The sequence below is a fragment of the Lissotriton helveticus genome, chromosome 10 (assembly GCF_964261635.1).
Source record: "Lissotriton helveticus chromosome 10, aLisHel1.1, whole genome shotgun sequence".
Taxonomy (NCBI): Eukaryota; Metazoa; Chordata; class Amphibia; order Caudata; family Salamandridae; genus Lissotriton; species Lissotriton helveticus.
In genome coordinates, this window is record NC_136071.1 from 868,557,412 (window position 1) to 868,575,538 (window position 18,127).

Genomic DNA, 18,127 nt, shown 5'->3' on the forward strand with positions numbered 1-18,127 from the left:
TGCTGGGATATCATGAATCATGTTTGAGAAGAAAACTATTATCTCATGCTTTTCCCACAGTGGTTTGGAAGGGGATCTATAAGCTAAACTGAAAGCATATTTTCTGTAAATTCACATTATATTTCTCAGTCATGTGAGAATGAAGTCTGACATTCTCAGTAAAACATGTACATCCAACAAGGATTCCTTTGTGTTCTACTGCAACTTCCCAGAGTGTTCTAAAGAACAACTAGAGCGCTAACAGTCCTACCTATTACAAAGATATGAAAAAGTTGGCTGGACAGGAAAAATATCACGAAAATTCTACAGCCACGCAGTCAAGACGTACCACGTGACCACTGGATTATAATTCCAAATACATTTATTTTATCATTTTTTCAAAGTTTCTCAAAGTTCAAAACAAGCACAAACAAAATGACCATCAGAACAGTGGGTTCATGTACACAGTATCTACAAGTGCAGTTTTTTACATATACAATATTTACATCAATCAAATCACACAAAACAAATAGTGACACACCAAAACACTAAAGCATATACTGATTCAATTGAATTGCAGTTATATACAGTGCAAATAATGCGAGAAACACAAAAGGAAAACCAGTCCTTAGAACATTAAAGCCAAGGGACAGGCGGGATCAAGGTGGAAATGGGTGCCTGCCTGTCTACCAAGACCTGTGGTCAAGTATTTCTTGAGGGTTACACTGCTAGGGTCCAAATTGCTGGAAATAGTTGTATCCTAGCGGCACCCTTTGAGATTACCACAGGGTGGAAGTGTCGACGCGTTTCGAACCTGGATGTTATAGGTTCTCTTCAGGACAGGGACTGGGGACAATGGATCTGTAAAAACATACGGAGTAGGTGTCAATTATATATCTCATAGTCCTGTGACAGTCTACTCTGACTCCAATGAAACACGGGAAATAATTACCTTCACAAGGCCACAAGAGTTGCCGAAGTGTTGGTAGGTCGCAAAAGGCGTTCAAGGCTGAAAGAACATATAAGAAATGCTCAGCAAGATCACTAACCCAGAGGGTATGTGACAGTTAACACACCAATGGATCAACATGGACCCTACATGGAAATGTATCATACCTGTAATTTACACACTGTAGAGCTGAAAACGTGATGCCCGCAACGCGAAGCACACTCAGGGTTGATGGACCAATCTCATTTTGCAGTGCAGATAATGGTAGCTAAAGAAGAGGCCACAAGACAAAGTTCACAGTTAATTAAATAATTAACGGCCCAAAGTCCGTGAGACTACCGGTTATAAAAACCGAATGCTGCCAGGCAGTCACAAACAAGGAGACCATTCCTACCTGAACTCAGAACACGCAGCGAGCAATGCGGGCGCCTGGGCACGAAACCCGGTTCAGGCCAGCAGGCGGTGTCAATGTCACCGAATCTCGCTACAAAAAGAATGACAGTAATTTCGTATTAATCTCACTGTCCAAAGGCCAGAGATACTGTGGCGGGAAGAAGTGCTTTGCGTAGCGCCGACACTTACTTGTTCAAAGGGAATTAATCTGCCAAGTACACACGGAGTTCCAACTATGAGTGGAAGCCGCTTCTTGCAGACGTATTTAAAACTACCAGGTCAGAGGACTGAAGGGAGTGGCCAGTCAGGGCCTCATGGAATGCTGGGAAATGTAGTTTACACGGACCACGCTTGTAGTGAAACCCATGAGTTCTTGTGGCATTTTTCATACCGGGCAGAAAAGACATACCAAGAAGTACCGTCTCATTTTTCAGCAGTTGCACAGTTACGTGTTTAAATGAAAGCGCATCATGATACATATTCACAACCCGAGTTTTAAGCATGAAACAAGGCACAAATTCATCAACAGAGGCATTACAAGAGATACAATATTATTTTTTCTTTTTTCTTTTTTCTTTTTTCAGCAATTGCAACATTACGTGTTTAAACGAAAGCGCATCATAATACATATTCACAACCCGAATTTTAAATTGTGAAACAGGGCACAAATTCACAAACAGAGGCATCCCTCTATTCCCATGCCCAGTTATATGATCACCCTGAGCACTCACCAATTAAAGACAGACATGAATATAGACATTAATGAATCGAGATGAAGAAAAAGTAAATGAAAGATAACAGAAAGATGCAGCACAGCCAGCCCCAACTCCATTGGTCAGAAACGGATTCACAAACTGGCAGTCTCAGACATTTCATTCAGGCCGGAGTTGGATGTGTCAAATTTCAGAATGAGATACGCCTCCTTCTGGGAAAGGCGAAGATCAGGATCACCAGTGCCACCCCTGATAACGGCTAAAACAGTCCATCTGATGTCAATACAGGAATGTTTTTGTTGCAGGAAATGAGAGACCAAGGGTGCTGTCATGTTTTTGTTATTGATCCTTGACCGATGTTGGATAATTCTCTGGCGGACCTCCTGCGTGGTTTTACCGATGTACAGCTTCTTGCATGGACATTGTATTGCATACACCGTATACTTGGTCTTACAATTCGTGTGTTCATTGTGGCGCCAAAACTTGTTACCGTCCGTGAACAGCGAGCCTTCTATTGTTAGATCACACACGGAACAAGTGCCGCATTTGCGGTGCCCTTTAACTGGATTAGTCCCAAAAATCGTAGTTTGAGAGTCCCTTTTTGGAGGTGGTCTGGTAGAAGTGATCATTTCACCAATGCTCCTGTTCTTTTTAAGAGCAAAGAGAGGGGCACCTATGTCCGGAAGAATTTCCTGCACCAAATGCCAACTTTTTTTGATGATATTTTGAAGTTGGTTGGTGTGGGGGCCGAATGTGGAAACACATACCATCCTCTCAGTCGCTAGTCTTGGTCTCTTCTCAAGGAGATGTTCCCTGGGTGTCCATCTTGCTCTCTTCATAGAGTGCTTCAAAAGTTTGTGAGGATAGCCTCTTTCTTTCAGCTTCGAGGTCAGGCCTTGTCCATGCAACTCAAACTGCTGGATAGTTGAGCAGTTTCGTCTTACCCGAAGGTACTGTCCATAAGGGAGATTGTCCCGTAAGCTCCGCGGGTGGTAACTCTTATAATGCAATGCATTATTCTTGTCTGTTTTTTTCTGAAACAATGAACACGAAAGCACATTGTCCTTGACTGATATTTCAACATCCAAGAATGGAAGAGATCTTTCATGATAGCTCAAGCTGAATTTTATGTCTGGGCTTCTATCATTCAACCATACATGGAATTCTTCCAGTTGTGTCGACGTTCCATTCCACACGCACCACACGTCATCAATATAACGTAGCCATTGTCCAATACAGCCTCCATATGGGTTGTTATTCAGAACATACTTCTCCTCGTATTGGCCCATGTATAAAATGGCCATTTCAGGGGCAAATGGACAGCCCATAGCTGAGCCTTTGATTTGTAAGAACATCTCGTCCTCAAAGGTGAAGAAATTCTTCTTTAGAGCCACAGTTGCAAACGAAATTATCAATTCGGTAGGGACCCTGTGTGGACGTGGTCGTCTATCCAAATACAGTTCCATAACATCCAAGCCATCTTGTTGGGGAATCTGTGTATATAAAGATGACACATCCATAGAAGCCAACAGTTGACAAGAAGGATCAAATGCCAAGCCTTCAACCTTGTTAATAAAATCCATGGTGTCCCTCAAATAGGACGGCACCTGGACCACAAGAGGTTTCAAGAATACGTCCACAAATTTGGAAATGGGCTCAAACACCGAGTCACAACCGGACACGATTGGACGCCCTGGTGGTATTTTGGGGTCTTTGTGCACTTTGGGGAGAAAGTACAAGTGCGGAGTCCGTGGATGTTGCTTAACGAGGTATTCAGATTCTTTTGGTCCAAGAATTCCTGCTTCCTTGGCAGCGTTAACTAGTCTTCCGACTTCATTTTGAATCTGGATAGTAGGGTCATGGGTGATGCGGCGGTACCATTCCTGATTGTACACATGATTGCGACCCTCAGTGCGGTACAAGTCTTTGGACCATAGGACAACCGCACCCCCCTTATCGGCTTGCCTGATGACAGCTTCCTGTTGAGTCTTAAGCACTTGGATTGCTTCTCTATGTTCTTTCGTAATGTTTCTGGGAACAAAGGGACGTTTCTTCTCCAACACATTCAGAGATGACATTACTGAGCGTTCAAAGGCTAAGATGTTTTTGGAAACATGATGATTTGGAGGACAGAAGGAGGATTTATTCCTCAGCCCAGAGGCCTCGGTGGAGACTTGATCAGTCGCATCCTTGAAAAACCATCTCAAACGAACCTTTCGGAAAAATTCCATGACCTCCAATTTGATTTTAGTGAAATCCATAGCCACCCCAGGTACAAAAGAGAGGCCCATCTCTAGGACTTCTTGCTCGGCCCTTGACAGAATCTTTTTAGAGATGTTAATAATAGCAGACGGTTTCACGAGTTGTAGTGTTTCTTGCGTGTAGTCATCTCCCATTGGGGTTTGAATCTTGTCCGCTTCTGCTGTTGGCCCTGGCCTAAAAAAGGCCTCTTTGGAGTGTTTTTATTCTGTTGGTTCCTATTCGAGGTGCCCTCTCCTGCATCGGAGTCCTCCATCGACTCCGAGGAAGATGTCTCAGAGAATGTGGTGAATCTTCTCTTAGATCTCCCCTGGTTTGTATTCAGATACCTAGTGGAATCGGGTCTACTGTAGAACTCATCCTTCAAGTATGGATACACGATCTCGATATTGAAGTTCTTTTGGTCCTTTTCAAACTTGGAGGTCTTAAAATTGATCGTATTGTCTCTAAATGTGACCAATTCCTTTTCGATCCTTTCTAAAAGGGCCTTTGCCTCAGTTTCGGTGTGGTTATCCCGAATGGCTTGAAGTTGTTCTTCAATTTCCTCCTCCTCTTTCTTAAGGATTCGCTGGGCAGTTTCCACTGTGTGTACCATTAGGTCCCTACTGCATTTCGTGCTGATAAAGCTGAATTCGGTAGACTGGATCGTCAGTGAAGATGACAGGGACGTTCTTAATCTGGAGGCCCCAAGGGATTGTTCCGGCTCTGAGGTTGGCAAGTAGGAAATGGCCATGGAGCTCCGTTCGGACATGTTTTTTTCTGAGTCTGGTTAGTTTGTCGGCATAGTTGAGTTGTTTGGCTGTGCTGCTAAGTTTGACAGAAGAGAAAAGAGTGGAGTCAGAGAGGAGTTTTTTAATATGATCCTCGCTGAACGACAGCGTATCCTGTTCGGCCATGTGAAGTTCTTGGGAAGGTGAACCCCCCCGTATTCAATTAATGTGCAATATCGACCATTCAATTTTTGTCGAAATACGCAAAAAACCTTGCGAGCGAGAGCCCGCTCTACCAAGCAGGGAAACAATGAAGGTTTTGGATCCTACCTCTACCCAGCCCGGATCTCAACAACAGGGAAAACAGAAAAAGTTGGCTGGACAGGAAAAATATCACGAAAATTCTACAGCCACGCAGTCAAGACGTACCACGTGACCACTGGATTATAATTCCAAATACATTTATTTTATCATTTTTTCAAAGTTTCTCAAAGTTCAAAACAAGCACAAACAAAATGACCATCAGAACAGTGGGTTCATGTACACAGTATCTACAAGTGCAGTTTTTTACATATACAATATTTACATCAATCAAATCACACAAAACAAATAGTGACACACCAAAACACTAAAGCATATACTGATTCAATTGAATTGCAGTTATATACAGTGCAAATAATGCGAGAAACACAAAAGGAAAACCAGTCCTTAGAACATTAAAGCCAAGGGACAGGCGGGATCAAGGTGGAAATGGGTGCCTGCCTGTCTACCAAGACCTGTGGTCAAGTATTTCTTGAGGGTTACACTGCTAGGGTCCAAATTGCTGGAAATAGTTGTATCCTAGCGGCACCCTTTGAGATTACCACAGGGTGGAAGTGTCGACGCGTTTCGAACCTGGATGTTATAGGTTCTCTTCAGGACAGGGACTGGGGACAATGGATCTGTAAAAACATACGGAGTAGGTGTCAATTATATATCTCATAGTCCTGTGACAGTCTACTCTGACTCCAATGAAACACGGGAAATAATTACCTTCACAAGGCCACAAGAGTTGCCGAAGTGTTGGTAGGTCGCAAAAGGCGTTCAAGGCTGAAAGAACATATAAGAAATGCTCAGCAAGATCACTAACCCAGAGGGTATGTGACAGTTAACACACCAATGGATCAACATGGACCCTACATGGAAATGTATCATACCTGTAATTTACACACTGTAGAGCTGAAAACGTGATGCCCGCAACGCGAAGCACACTCAGGGTTGATGGACCAATCTCATTTTGCAGTGCAGATAATGGTAGCTAAAGAAGAGGCCACAAGACAAAGTTCACAGTTAATTAAATAATTAACGGCCCAAAGTCCGTGAGACTACCGGTTATAAAAACCGAATGCTGCCAGGCAGTCACAAACAAGGAGACCATTCCTACCTGAACTCAGAACACGCAGCGAGCAATGCGGGCGCCTGGGCACGAAACCCGGTTCAGGCCAGCAGGCGGTGTCAATGTCACCGAATCTCGCTACAAAAAGAATGACAGTAATTTCGTATTAATCTCACTGTCCAAAGGCCAGAGATACTGTGGCGGGAAGAAGTGCTTTGCGTAGCGCCGACACTTACTTGTTCAAAGGGAATTAATCTGCCAAGTACACACGGAGTTCCAACTATGAGTGGAAGCCGCTTCTTGCAGACGTATTTAAAACTACCAGGTCAGAGGACTGAAGGGAGTGGCCAGTCAGGGCCTCATGGAATGCTGGAAAATGTAGTTTACACGGACCACGCTCGTAGTGAAACCCATGAGTTCTTGTGGCATTTTTCATACCGGGCAGAAAAGACATACCAAGAAGTACCGTCTCATTTTTCAGCAGTTGCACAGTTACGTGTTTAAATGAAAGCGCATCATGATACATATTCACAACCCGAGTTTTAAGCATGAAACAAGGCACAAATTCATCAACAGAGGCATTACAAGAGATACAATATTATTTTTTCTTTTTTCTTTTTTCTTTTTTCAGCAATTGCAACATTACGTGTTTAAACGAAAGCGCATCATAATACATATTCACAACCCGAATTTTAAATTGTGAAACAGGGCACAAATTCACAAACAGAGGCATCCCTCTATTCCCATGCCCAGTTATATGATCACCCTGAGCACTCACCAATTAAAGACAGACATGAATATAGACATTAATGAATCGAGATGAAGAAAAAGTAAATGAAAGATAACAGAAAGATGCAGCACAGCCAGCCCCAACTCCATTGGTCAGAAACGGATTCACAAACTGGCAGTCTCAGACATTTCATTCAGGCCGGAGTTGGATGTGTCAAATTTCAGAATGAGATACGCCTCCTTCTGGGAAAGGCGAAGATCAGGATCACCAGTACCACCCCTGATAACGGCTAAAACAGTCCATCTGATGTCAATACAGGAATGTTTTTGTTGCAGGAAATGAGAGACCAAGGGTGCTGTCATGTTTTTGTTATTGATCCTTGACCGATGTTGGATAATTCTCTGGCGGACCTCCTGCGTGGTTTTACCGATGTACAGCTTCTTGCATGGACATTGTATTGCATACACCGTATACTTGGTCTTACAATTCGTGTGTTCATTGTGGCGCCAAAACTTGTTACCGTCCGTGAACAGCGAGCCTTCTATTGTTAGATCACACACGGAACAAGTGCCGCATTTGCGGTGCCCTTTAACTGGATTAGTCCCAAAAATCGTAGTTTGAGAGTCCCTTTTTGGAGGTGGTCTGGTAGAAGTGATCATTTCACCAATGCTCCTGTTCTTTTTAAGAGCAAAGAGAGGGGCACCTATGTCCGGAAGAATTTCCTGCACCAAATGCCAACTTTTTTTGATGATATTTTGAAGTTGGTTGGTGTGGGGGCCGAATGTGGAAACACATACCATCCTCTCAGTCGCTAGTCTTGGTCTCTTCTCAAGGAGATGTTCCCTGGGTGTCCATCTTGCTCTCTTCATAGAGTGCTTCAAAAGTTTGTGAGGATAGCCTCTTTCTTTCAGCTTCGAGGTCAGGCCTTGTCCATGCAACTCAAACTGCTGGATAGTTGAGCAGTTTCGTCTTACCCGAAGGTACTGTCCATAAGGGAGATTGTCCCGTAAGCTCCGCGGGTGGTAACTCTTATAATGCAATGCATTATTCTTGTCTGTTTTTTTCTGAAACAATGAACACAAAAGCACATTGTCCTTGACTGATATTTCAACATCCAAGAATGGAAGAGATCTTTCATGATAGCTCAAGCTGAATTTTATGTCTGGGCTTCTATCATTCAACCATACATGGAATTCTTCCAGTTGTGTCGACGTTCCATTCCACACGCACCACACGTCATCAATATAACGTAGCCATTGTCCAATACAGCCTCCATATGGGTTGTTATTCAGAACATACTTCTCCTCGTATTGGCCCATGTATAAAATGGCCATTTCAGGGGCAAATGGACAGCCCATAGCTGAGCCTTTGATTTGTAAGAACATCTCGTCCTCAAAGGTGAAGAAATTCTTCTTTAGAGCCACAGTTGCAAACGAAATTATCAATTCGGTAGGGACCCTGTGTGGACGTGGTCGTCTATCCAAATACAGTTCCATAACATCCAAGCCATCTTGTTGGGGAATCTGTGTATATAAAGATGACACATCCATAGAAGCCAACAGTTGACAAGAAGGATCAAATGCCAAGCCTTCAACCTTGTTAATAAAATCCATGGTGTCCCTCAAATAGGACGGCACCTGGACCACAAGAGGTTTCAAGAATACGTCCACAAATTTGGAAATGGGCTCAAACACCGAGTCACAACCGGACACGATTGGACGCCCTGGTGGTATTTTGGGGTCTTTGTGCACTTTGGGGAGAAAGTACAAGTGCGGAGTCCGTGGATGTTGCTTAACGAGGTATTCAGATTCTTTTGGTCCAAGAATTCCTGCTTCCTTGGCAGCGTTAACTAGTCTTCCGACTTCATTTTGAATCTGGATAGTAGGGTCATGGGTGATGCGGCGGTACCATTCCTGATTGTACACATGATTGCGACCCTCAGTGCGGTACGTCTTGACTGCGTGGCTGTAGAATTTTCGTGATATTTTTCCTGTCCAGCCAACTTTTTCTGTTTTCCCTGTTGTTGAGATCCGGGCTGGGTAGAGGTAGGATCCAAAACCTTCATTGTTTCCCTGCTTGGTAGAGCGGGCTCTCGCTCGCAAGGTTTTTTGCGTATTTCGACAAAAATTGAATGGTCGATATTGCACATTAATTGAATACGGGGGGGTTCACCTTCCCAAGAACTTCACATGGCCGAACAGGATACGCTGTCGTTCAGCGAGGATCATATTAAAAAACTCCTCTCTGACTCCACTCTTTTCTCTTCTGTCAAACTTAGCAGCACAGCCAAACAACTCAACTATGCCGACAAACTAACCAGACTCAGAAAAAAACATGTCCGAACGGAGCTCCATGGCCATTTCCTACTTGCCAACCTCAGAGCCGGAACAATCCCTTGGGGCCTCCAGATTAAGAACGTCCCTGTCATCTTCACTGACGATCCAGTCTACCGAAAAGGGTTCAGCTTTATCAGCACGAAATGCAGTAGGGACCTAATGGTACACACAGTGGAAACTGCCCAGCGAATCCTTAAGAAAGAGGAGGAGGAAATTGAAGAACAACTTCAAGCCATTCGGGATAACCACACCGAAACTGAGGCAAAGGCCCTTTTAGAAAGGATCGAAAAGGAATTGGTCACATTTAGAGACAATACGATCAATTTTAAGACCTCCAAGTTTGAAAAGGACCAAAAGAACTTCAATATCGAGATCGTGTATCCATACTTGAAGGATGAGTTCTACAGTAGACCCGATTCCACTAGGTATCTGAATACAAACCAGGGGAGATCTAAGAGAAGATTCACCACATTCTCTGAGACATCTTCCTCGGAGTCGATGGAGGACTCCGATGCAGGAGAGGGCACCTCGAATAGGAACCAACAGAATAAAAACACTCCAAAGAGGCCTTTTTTAGGCCAGGGCCAACAGCAGAAGCGGACAAGATTCAAACCCCAATGGGAGATGACTACACGCAAGAAACACTACAACTCGTGAAACCGTCTGCTATTATTAACATCTCTAAAAAGATTCTGTCAAGGGCCGAGCAAGAAGTCCTAGAGATGGGCCTCTCTTTTGTACCTGGGGTGGCTATGGATTTCACTAAAATCAAATTGGAGTTCATGGAATTTTTCCGAAAGGTTCGTTTGAGATGGTTTTTCAAGGATGCGACTGATCAAGTCTCCACCGAGGCCTCTGGGCTGAGGAATAAATCCTCCTTCTGTCCTCCAAATCATCATGTTTCCAAAAACATCTTAGCCTTTGAACGCTCAGTAATGTCATCTCTGAATGTGTTGGAGAAGAAACGTCCCTTTGTTCCCAGAAACATTACGAAAGAACATAGAGAAGCAATCCAAGTGCTTAAGACTCAACAGGAAGCTGTCATCAGGCAAGCCGATAAGGGGGGTGCGGTTGTCCTATGGTCCAAAGACTTGTACCGCACTGAGGGTCGCAATCATGTGTACAATCAGGAATGGTACCGCCGCATCACCCATGACCCTACTATCCAGATTCAAAATGAAGTCGGAAGACTAGTTAACGCTGCCAAGGAAGCAGGAATTCTTGGACCAAAAGAATCTGAATACCTCGTTAAGCAACATCCACGGACTCCGCACTTGTACTTTCTCCCCAAAGTGCACAAAGACCCCAAAATACCACCAGGGCGTCCAATCGTGTCCGGTTGTGACTCGGTGTTTGAGCCCATTTCCAAATTTGTGGACGTATTCTTGAAACCTCTTGTGGTCCAGGTGCCGTCCTATTTGAGGGACACCATGGATTTTATTAACAAGGTTGAAGGCTTGGCATTTGATCCTTCTTGTCAGCACCCTTGGTCTCTCATTTCCTGCAACAAAAACATTCCTGTATTGACATCAGATGGACTGTTTTAGCCGTTATCAGGGGTGGCACTGGTGATCCTGATCTTCGCCTTTCCCAGAAGGAGGCGTATCTCATTCTGAAATTTGACACATCCAACTCCGGCCTGAATGAAATGTCTGAGACTGCCAGTTTGTGAATCCGTTTCTGACCAATGGAGTTGGGGCTGGCTGTGCTGCATCTTTCTGTTATCTTTCATTTACTTTTTCTTCATCTCGATTCATTAATGTCTATATTCATGTCTGTCTTTAATTGGTGAGTGCTCAGGGTGATCATATAACTGGGCATGGGAATAGAGGGATGCCTCTGTTTGTGAATTTGTGCCCTGTTTCACAATTTAAAATTCGGGTTGTGAATATGTATTATGATGCGCTTTCGTTTAAACACGTAATGTTGCAATTGCTGAAAAAAGAAAAAAGAAAAAAGAAAAAATAATATTGTATCTCTTGTAATGCCTCTGTTGATGAATTTGTGCCTTGTTTCATGCTTAAAACTCGGGTTGTGAATATGTATCATGATGCGCTTTCATTTAAACACGTAACTGTGCAACTGCTGAAAAATGAGACGGTACTTCTTGGTATGTCTTTTCTGCCCGGTATGAAAAATGCCACAAGAACTCATGGGTTTCACTACGAGCGTGGTCCGTGTAAACTACATTTTCCAGCATTCCATGAGGCCCTGACTGGCCACTCCCTTCAGTCCTCTGACCTGGTAGTTTTAAATACGTCTGCAAGAAGCGGCTTCCACTCATAGTTGGAACTCCGTGTGTACTTGGCAGATTAATTCCCTTTGAACAAGTAAGTGTCGGCGCTACGCAAAGCACTTCTTCCCGCCACAGTATCTCTGGCCTTTGGACAGTGAGATTAATACGAAATTACTGTCATTCTTTTTGTAGCGAGATTCGGTGACATTGACACCGCCTGCTGGCCTGAACCGGGTTTCGTGCCCAGGCGCCCGCATTGCTCGCTGCGTGTTCTGAGTTCAGGTAGGAATGGTCTCCTTGTTTGTGACTGCCTGGCAGCATTCGGTTTTTATAACCGGTAGTCTCACGGACTTTGGGCCGTTAATTATTTAATTAACTGTGAACTTTGTCTTGTGGCCTCTTCTTTAGCTACCATTATCTGCACTGCAAAATGAGATTGGTCCATCAACCCTGAGTGTGCTTCGCGTTGCGGGCATCACGTTTTCAGCTCTACAGTGTGTAAATTACAGGTATGATACATTTCCATGTAGGGTCCATGTTGATCCATTGGTGTGTTAACTGTCACATACCCTCTGGGTTAGTGATCTTGCTGAGCATTTCTTATATGTTCTTTCAGCCTTGAACGCCTTTTGCGACCTACCAACACTTCGGCAACTCTTGTGGCCTTGTGAAGGTAATTATTTCCCGTGTTTCATTGGAGTCAGAGTAGACTGTCACAGGACTATGAGATATATAATTGACACCTACTCCGTATGTTTTTACAGATCCATTGTCCCCAGTCCCTGTCCTGAAGAGAACCTATAACATCCAGGTTCGAAACGCGTCGACACTTCCACCCTGTGGTAATCTCAAAGGGTGCCGCTAGGATACAACTATTTCCAGCAATTTGGACCCTAGCAGTGTAACCCTCAAGAAATACTTGACCACAGGTCTTGGTAGACAGGCAGGCACCCATTTCCACCTTGATCCCGCCTGTCCCTTGGCTTTAATGTTCTAAGGACTGGTTTTCCTTTTGTGTTTCTCGCATTATTTGCACTGTATATAACTGCAATTCAATTGAATCAGTATATGCTTTAGTGTTTTGGTGTGTCACTATTTGTTTTGTGTGATTTGATTGATGTAAATATTGTATATGTAAAAAACTGCACTTGTAGATACTGTGTACATGAACCCACTGTTCTGATGGTCATTTTGTTTGTGCTTGTTTTGAACTTTGAGAAACTTTGAAAAAATGATAAAATAAATGTATTTGGAATTATAATCCAGTGGTCACGTGGTACGTCTTGACTGCGTGGCTGTAGAATTTTCGTGATATTTTTCCTGTCCAGCCAACTTTTTCTGTTTTCCCTGTTGTTGAGATCCGGGCTGGGTAGAGGTAGGATCCAAAACCTTCATTGTTTCCCTGTATTACAAAGATATGGCACACCTGAAGCCATCTTGATTGGAATAAAGTGGTAACTCTCAAGTTCAAGTTCAGGTATTTGTATAGCGCACTACTCACCCAGAGGGTCTCAAGGCGCTTGAGGGAGGGTGGGTGCATTACTTATCGAATAGCCAGGTTTTTAGCTGCTTTCTGAAGGAGAGGTGGTTCTGTGTAAGGCGGAGGTGAGTGGGGAGAGAATTCCAGGTTTTGGCCGCTAAGTAGGAGAAGGATCTTCCTCCCATGGTGGATCTATGGATGCGCGGGATTGCGGCGAGGGCTTGATTGGATGATCGTAGTTGGCGGGTGGGTGTGTAAAAGGCCAGTCGTGTGTTGAGGCATTCGGGTCCTAGGTCGTAGAGGGCCTTGTGTGCGTGGGTGAGGAGACGGAAAGTTATTCTCTTGTTGACGGGGAGCCAGTGGAGGTCTTTCAGGTGACCGGAAATGTGAGCTTGACGGGGGAGGTCCAGTATGAGTCTGGCTGAGGCGTTTTGGATGCGTTGGAGTTTTTTCTGTAGTTTGGCTGTGGTTCCGGCGTAGCGGGTGTTTCCATAATCCAGTCGGCTAGTGACCAGTGCGTGGGTGACTGTCTTTCTTGTTTCGGTGGGGATCCAACGGAAGATTTTTTTTGAGCATGCGTAGGATGTTGAAGCTTGAAGATGAGACGGCGTTGACTTGTCTGGTCATCGAGAGGGAGGAGTCTAGGATGAAGCCCAGGTTACGTGCGTGATCTGTAGGTATGGGTGCTGTACCCAGGGCCGGTGGCCACCATGAGTCGTCCCAGGCAGAGGGGGATGATCCTAAGATGAGGACTTCCGTTTTGTCAGAGTTTAGTTTTAAGCGGCTGTTCTTCATCCATTCGGCAACTTCTCTCATCCCTTTGTGTAGATTGGTTTTAGCTGTGTTTGGGTCTTTGGTGAGGGAAAGGATCAGTTGGGTGTCGTCTGCATAGGAGATGATGTTGAGGTTATGTTGTCGCGCGATGGATGCGAGGGGACTCATGTAAACGTTGAAGAGGGTGGGACTTAACACTTAATTTAAACACTTAATTTAAAAAGGAACAAAATGAGGGGGTATATTTTGCCATAGAAAGTATGACTATGCTGCAGAAAGAAAAATTAGGGCACATTTTGAGTGACTTCTCAAATCCTCTTCTATTTCATTAAACAATTCTGACATGCAGTCTCCTAAGATGGCCACCAGAGACAAAAGAGCCCAAATGTAGCCTAAATATCACCCTGATGTAGCCCAAGTATAGCCCAATGACAGAATGTCCCAGAATGTTCTAAAGAACAACTAGAGCGCTAACAGTCTTAATTATGACAAAAGTATGGCACACTAGAAGCCATCTTGATTGGAATGAATTGGTAAGTCTGAAAACATTTAATTTAAAAAGGAACAAAATGAGGGGGTTCCTTTTTCCATAGAAAGTATGATTAGTGCTTCAGAAAGAAACATTAGGGCACAATTTGAGTGACTTCGCAACTCCTTTTCTATTTCATTAAATAATTCTGACATGCAGACTGAAACATGCACTTTCAATACCAGCAGCAGACTTCCCTGGTGGGCAGTAGCTTTACTACAGTGATCTAATAAGCAACTAGCGTGCTAACATTCTGAATTTATGGCAAATGTATGTCACATCTGAATGCCTTCTTGATGGAATCAAAGTAGAAAACTGAAAGTATTTCCTACTGAGGAGACTGTAGTAAATGAGGAAATTAGGAAACTTCATAACAAATAAGTCTCCCAAGATGGCCACCAGAGACAAAAGAGCCCAAATGTAGCACAAATATCCCCCAGATGTAGCCCAAGTATAGCCCAATGACAGAATGTCCCAGAGTGTTCTAAAGAACAACTGGAGTGCTACCAGTCTTACTGATGACAAAAGTATGGCACACCTGAAGTCATCTTGATTGGAATAAAGTGGTAACACTTAAAACATTTAATTTGCAAAGGAACACAACGAGGGGGTTCATTTTGCCATAGAAATTATGATTAGTGCTGAAGAAAGAAAAACTAGGGCACATTTTAACTTCTCAAATCCTCTTCTATTTCATTAAAAAAGGTTCTGACATGCAGACTGAAACATGCATTTTGACTACCAGAAGCAGACTTCCCTGGTGAGCAGTAGCTTTACTACAGTGATCTAATGAGCAACTAGAGTGCTAACATTCACAATGTATGGCAAATGTGTGACACATCTGAATGCCTTCTTGATTGATACCAAAGTAAACAAGCATTGAAAATGCAATAGACCTTGCCCTCGTTTAAGTTAAAGCCATTCTGTTTGTAATGAGGTGGCTTTTTAGCTTGGCTTTTATTAGTGTTTTTCAAACTTTCATGTAAATAACATGCATATGTATGCATATATGTATATGTATGCATGCATTTATATTTGTATTTATATAGATATGCAGATTATATACGTTTATATATGTATGTATATATATATACACATACATATATATATAAATGCATATGCATATATATGCATTTATATATATGTGTATATGTGTGCGTGTAGAGCGAGGTAGAGAGGTAGAGGTGTAGAGGTAGAGAGGAAGAGGTAGAGTGGTAGAGACTAGTAGAGAGAGAAGTAGAGAGAGGTAGAGAGGTAGAGAGTAGAGAGTGAGTAATAGAGAGGAGAGAGTGAGTCGTAGAAGGTAGTAGAAAGCAGTAGAGAGAGTAGCAGAGAGTGAGTAGTAGAGAGTAGTAGAGAGTGAGTAGTAGAGAGTAGTAGAGAGTAAGTAGTAGAGTGAGTAGTAGAGAGCAGTAGAGAGTGAGTAGTAGAGAGTAGTAAAGAGAGTAGTAGAGAGTAGTAGAGAGTGAGTAGTAGAGAGTGAGTAGTAGAGAGTAGTAGAGAGTGAGTAGTACAGAGTGAGTAGCAGAGAGAGAGAATAGTAGAGAGTAGTTGAGAGTGAGTAGTAGAGTGAGTAGTAGAGAGTAGTAGAGAGAGAGTAGTAGAGAGTGATTAGTAGAGAGTAGTAGAGAGTGAGTAGTAGAGAGTGAGTAGTAGAGTGAGTAGTAGAGTGAGTAGTAGAGAGTTAGTAGTAGAGAGTAGTAGAGAGAGGGTAGTAGAAAGTGAGTAGTAGGGAGTAGTAGAGAGTGAGAAGTAGAGAGTGAGTAGTAGAGAGTAGTAGAGAGTGAGTAGTAAAGAGTGAGTAGTAGAGAGAGAGTAGTAGAGAGTGAGTAGTAGAGAGTAGAGAGTAGTAGAGAGTGAGTAGTAGAGAGTAGTAGATAGTGAGTAGTAGGGAGTGAGTAGTAGTGAGAGAGTAGTAGAGTAGTAGAGAATGAGTAGTAGAGAGTGAGTATTAGAGAGTAGTGGAGTAGTAGAGAGTGAGTAGCAGAGAGTAGTGGAGAATATTCCAAAGTTTGGCACAGCACCACTTGCACAACAAGTCCAATCAAATCATATCACTTAGAGTCCTTATTGAAGCGCTGAATCTTGGTGTATATTCAAATGCTTTTATTTTCCTTAAGTTTATGTACCACAGCCAGCCGACCCGTTTCGTTCTGTATAACAGAACTTCTTCAGGGCGTTTTTATTTCCTTCAAGTTATGTCGGTATCCTGTTGTCATATAACTAGATATTTCTTCCAAATGTTAGACGAGTCGTAAGTACATTCTTATTCAAAGTGACTAGGTATCAATTTTACCCACACAATTCGGGCAGGCTTGAGTAATTTATAGAATCCTCAAAGTCAGTCTTTCAAAAATTCCAAAGTATAGGACATAATCCAAATCCAAAGGTTTCTCAAGAAAAGTCATTTTCAATCGTTCGGAATATCGGCGTTTGGGCAGATATGACCCACGGACACGGTTTATGACTTTTCTTGAGAAACATTTGCATTTGGATTATCATGTCCTATACATTGGAATTTTTGAAAGACTGACTTTGAGGATGCTATAAATCACTCAAGTCCATGGATGCTGCTGGGAACGCCCCCAGCAACACCCATTGCATGCCCCTTTAACGCAGGACACTGCGTTAAAGGGACTGATATTTATCAGGCAGGATTACGCCACAAAAAGTGGCTTAGTCCTGCCTGATAAATATCACTCAGTCTTCTGCGCCACCGGAACGTCACAAAAAGTGATGTTCCGGAGGCGCAAGGGGCTCGTAAATAAGGCCCCATAGGTTTCACACTCGTTATAGTTAGGAATTAGCATTTAAAAAACCTTTGAAATTTACTGAAAAAATATATAGGTTTCACACCAGTTATAGTTAGCTGGACATTTTACTCATACAAAACCATTGAAATTCCCCCGTTATAGTTAGTTGTACTCACTATAACTCGCGCGCCCGTAATCTACTGCTGATGATGTCACATATTGCATCATTCATGACATGGCCAGTGACTTCACTGATGACATCACCGATGACATCTCAAATGACATCACTGATGACATCACTGATGACATCATCCAGTGAATGTGGTTTGCTTTGATATTTAAATATGTATTATAAATACACTAATTTGCATTGAAGAATGAGTGGATATATAAATATAAATGTGTGGATGGTTGATTTAGTATTGATTGTTTCCTTGACTAATTTGTAGAGTCTCACTATATATGATGTGTAGTTACTAAACTGTGTGAAAGTCTTTATTGCTTTGTCTTAATTGCTATGTTAAAGACTATATTTGTTATTGGTTTCTTAACTGAGTATTTGTATGGGTAAATGAATATCTATGTGGTTTGGTGGGGGGGGTGGGTGTGATTGCCAAAAATGTGTGAATAGTTCATTCAGTAGGTATATGAGGTTAAGACTACATGTTATAACAGTTGTTTCAGTGAGTGTATATGTTTATGGGTGTGGTGGTGATGAAATATTTCTCTCAATGGTACATCTCCAATAAACTTGAAAAAAGGCAGTGTATGTGACAGTTATATCTAATTAAGTGTGCCTAAGCCTTAGTGATTGTATGAGTCACTATATGGTTAACTGTATACTTGTAATAGTGATTTTATAACACACTAAGTGTGGGTTACTATCTATATAAATAGATGAAGTGGTGTTT

The 18,127-nt window shown here is 42.8% G+C and overlaps 2 protein-coding genes and 1 long non-coding RNA gene across 3 annotated transcripts in view; all 3 read right to left on the bottom strand.

Annotated features, from left to right (window-relative positions):
* Positions 1 to 18,127, bottom strand: part of DNAH11 (dynein axonemal heavy chain 11) — a 3,642,058-nt gene that overhangs the window by 1,949,519 nt on the left and 1,674,412 nt on the right. The gene's annotated exons all lie outside the window — the stretch shown is intronic.
* LOC144785527 (uncharacterized) lies at positions 562 to 1,403 on the bottom strand. The gene is made up of 4 exons (XR_013601942.1): positions 1,323 to 1,403; positions 1,096 to 1,196; positions 932 to 988; positions 562 to 840 (listed from the first exon to the last, which is right to left on the bottom strand). It is a non-coding gene; the product is annotated as an uncharacterized LOC144785527 (long non-coding RNA).
* LOC144785528 (uncharacterized) lies at positions 1,876 to 6,666 on the bottom strand. The gene is made up of 5 exons (XM_078664386.1): positions 6,615 to 6,666; positions 6,427 to 6,516; positions 6,200 to 6,300; positions 6,036 to 6,092; positions 1,876 to 5,944 (listed from the first exon to the last, which is right to left on the bottom strand). Exon 5 carries the CDS (start codon positions 4,428 to 4,430, stop codon positions 2,169 to 2,171), a length of 2,262 nt encoding a protein of 753 aa, XP_078520512.1. The 5' UTR covers positions 4,431 to 5,944; positions 6,036 to 6,092; positions 6,200 to 6,300; positions 6,427 to 6,516; positions 6,615 to 6,666; the 3' UTR covers positions 1,876 to 2,168.

Coding starts and splice junctions, on each gene's coding strand:
- LOC144785528 (XM_078664386.1), bottom strand. CDS start 4,430: ATGGGAGATGACTACACGCAAGAAACACTACAACTCGTGAAACCGTCT.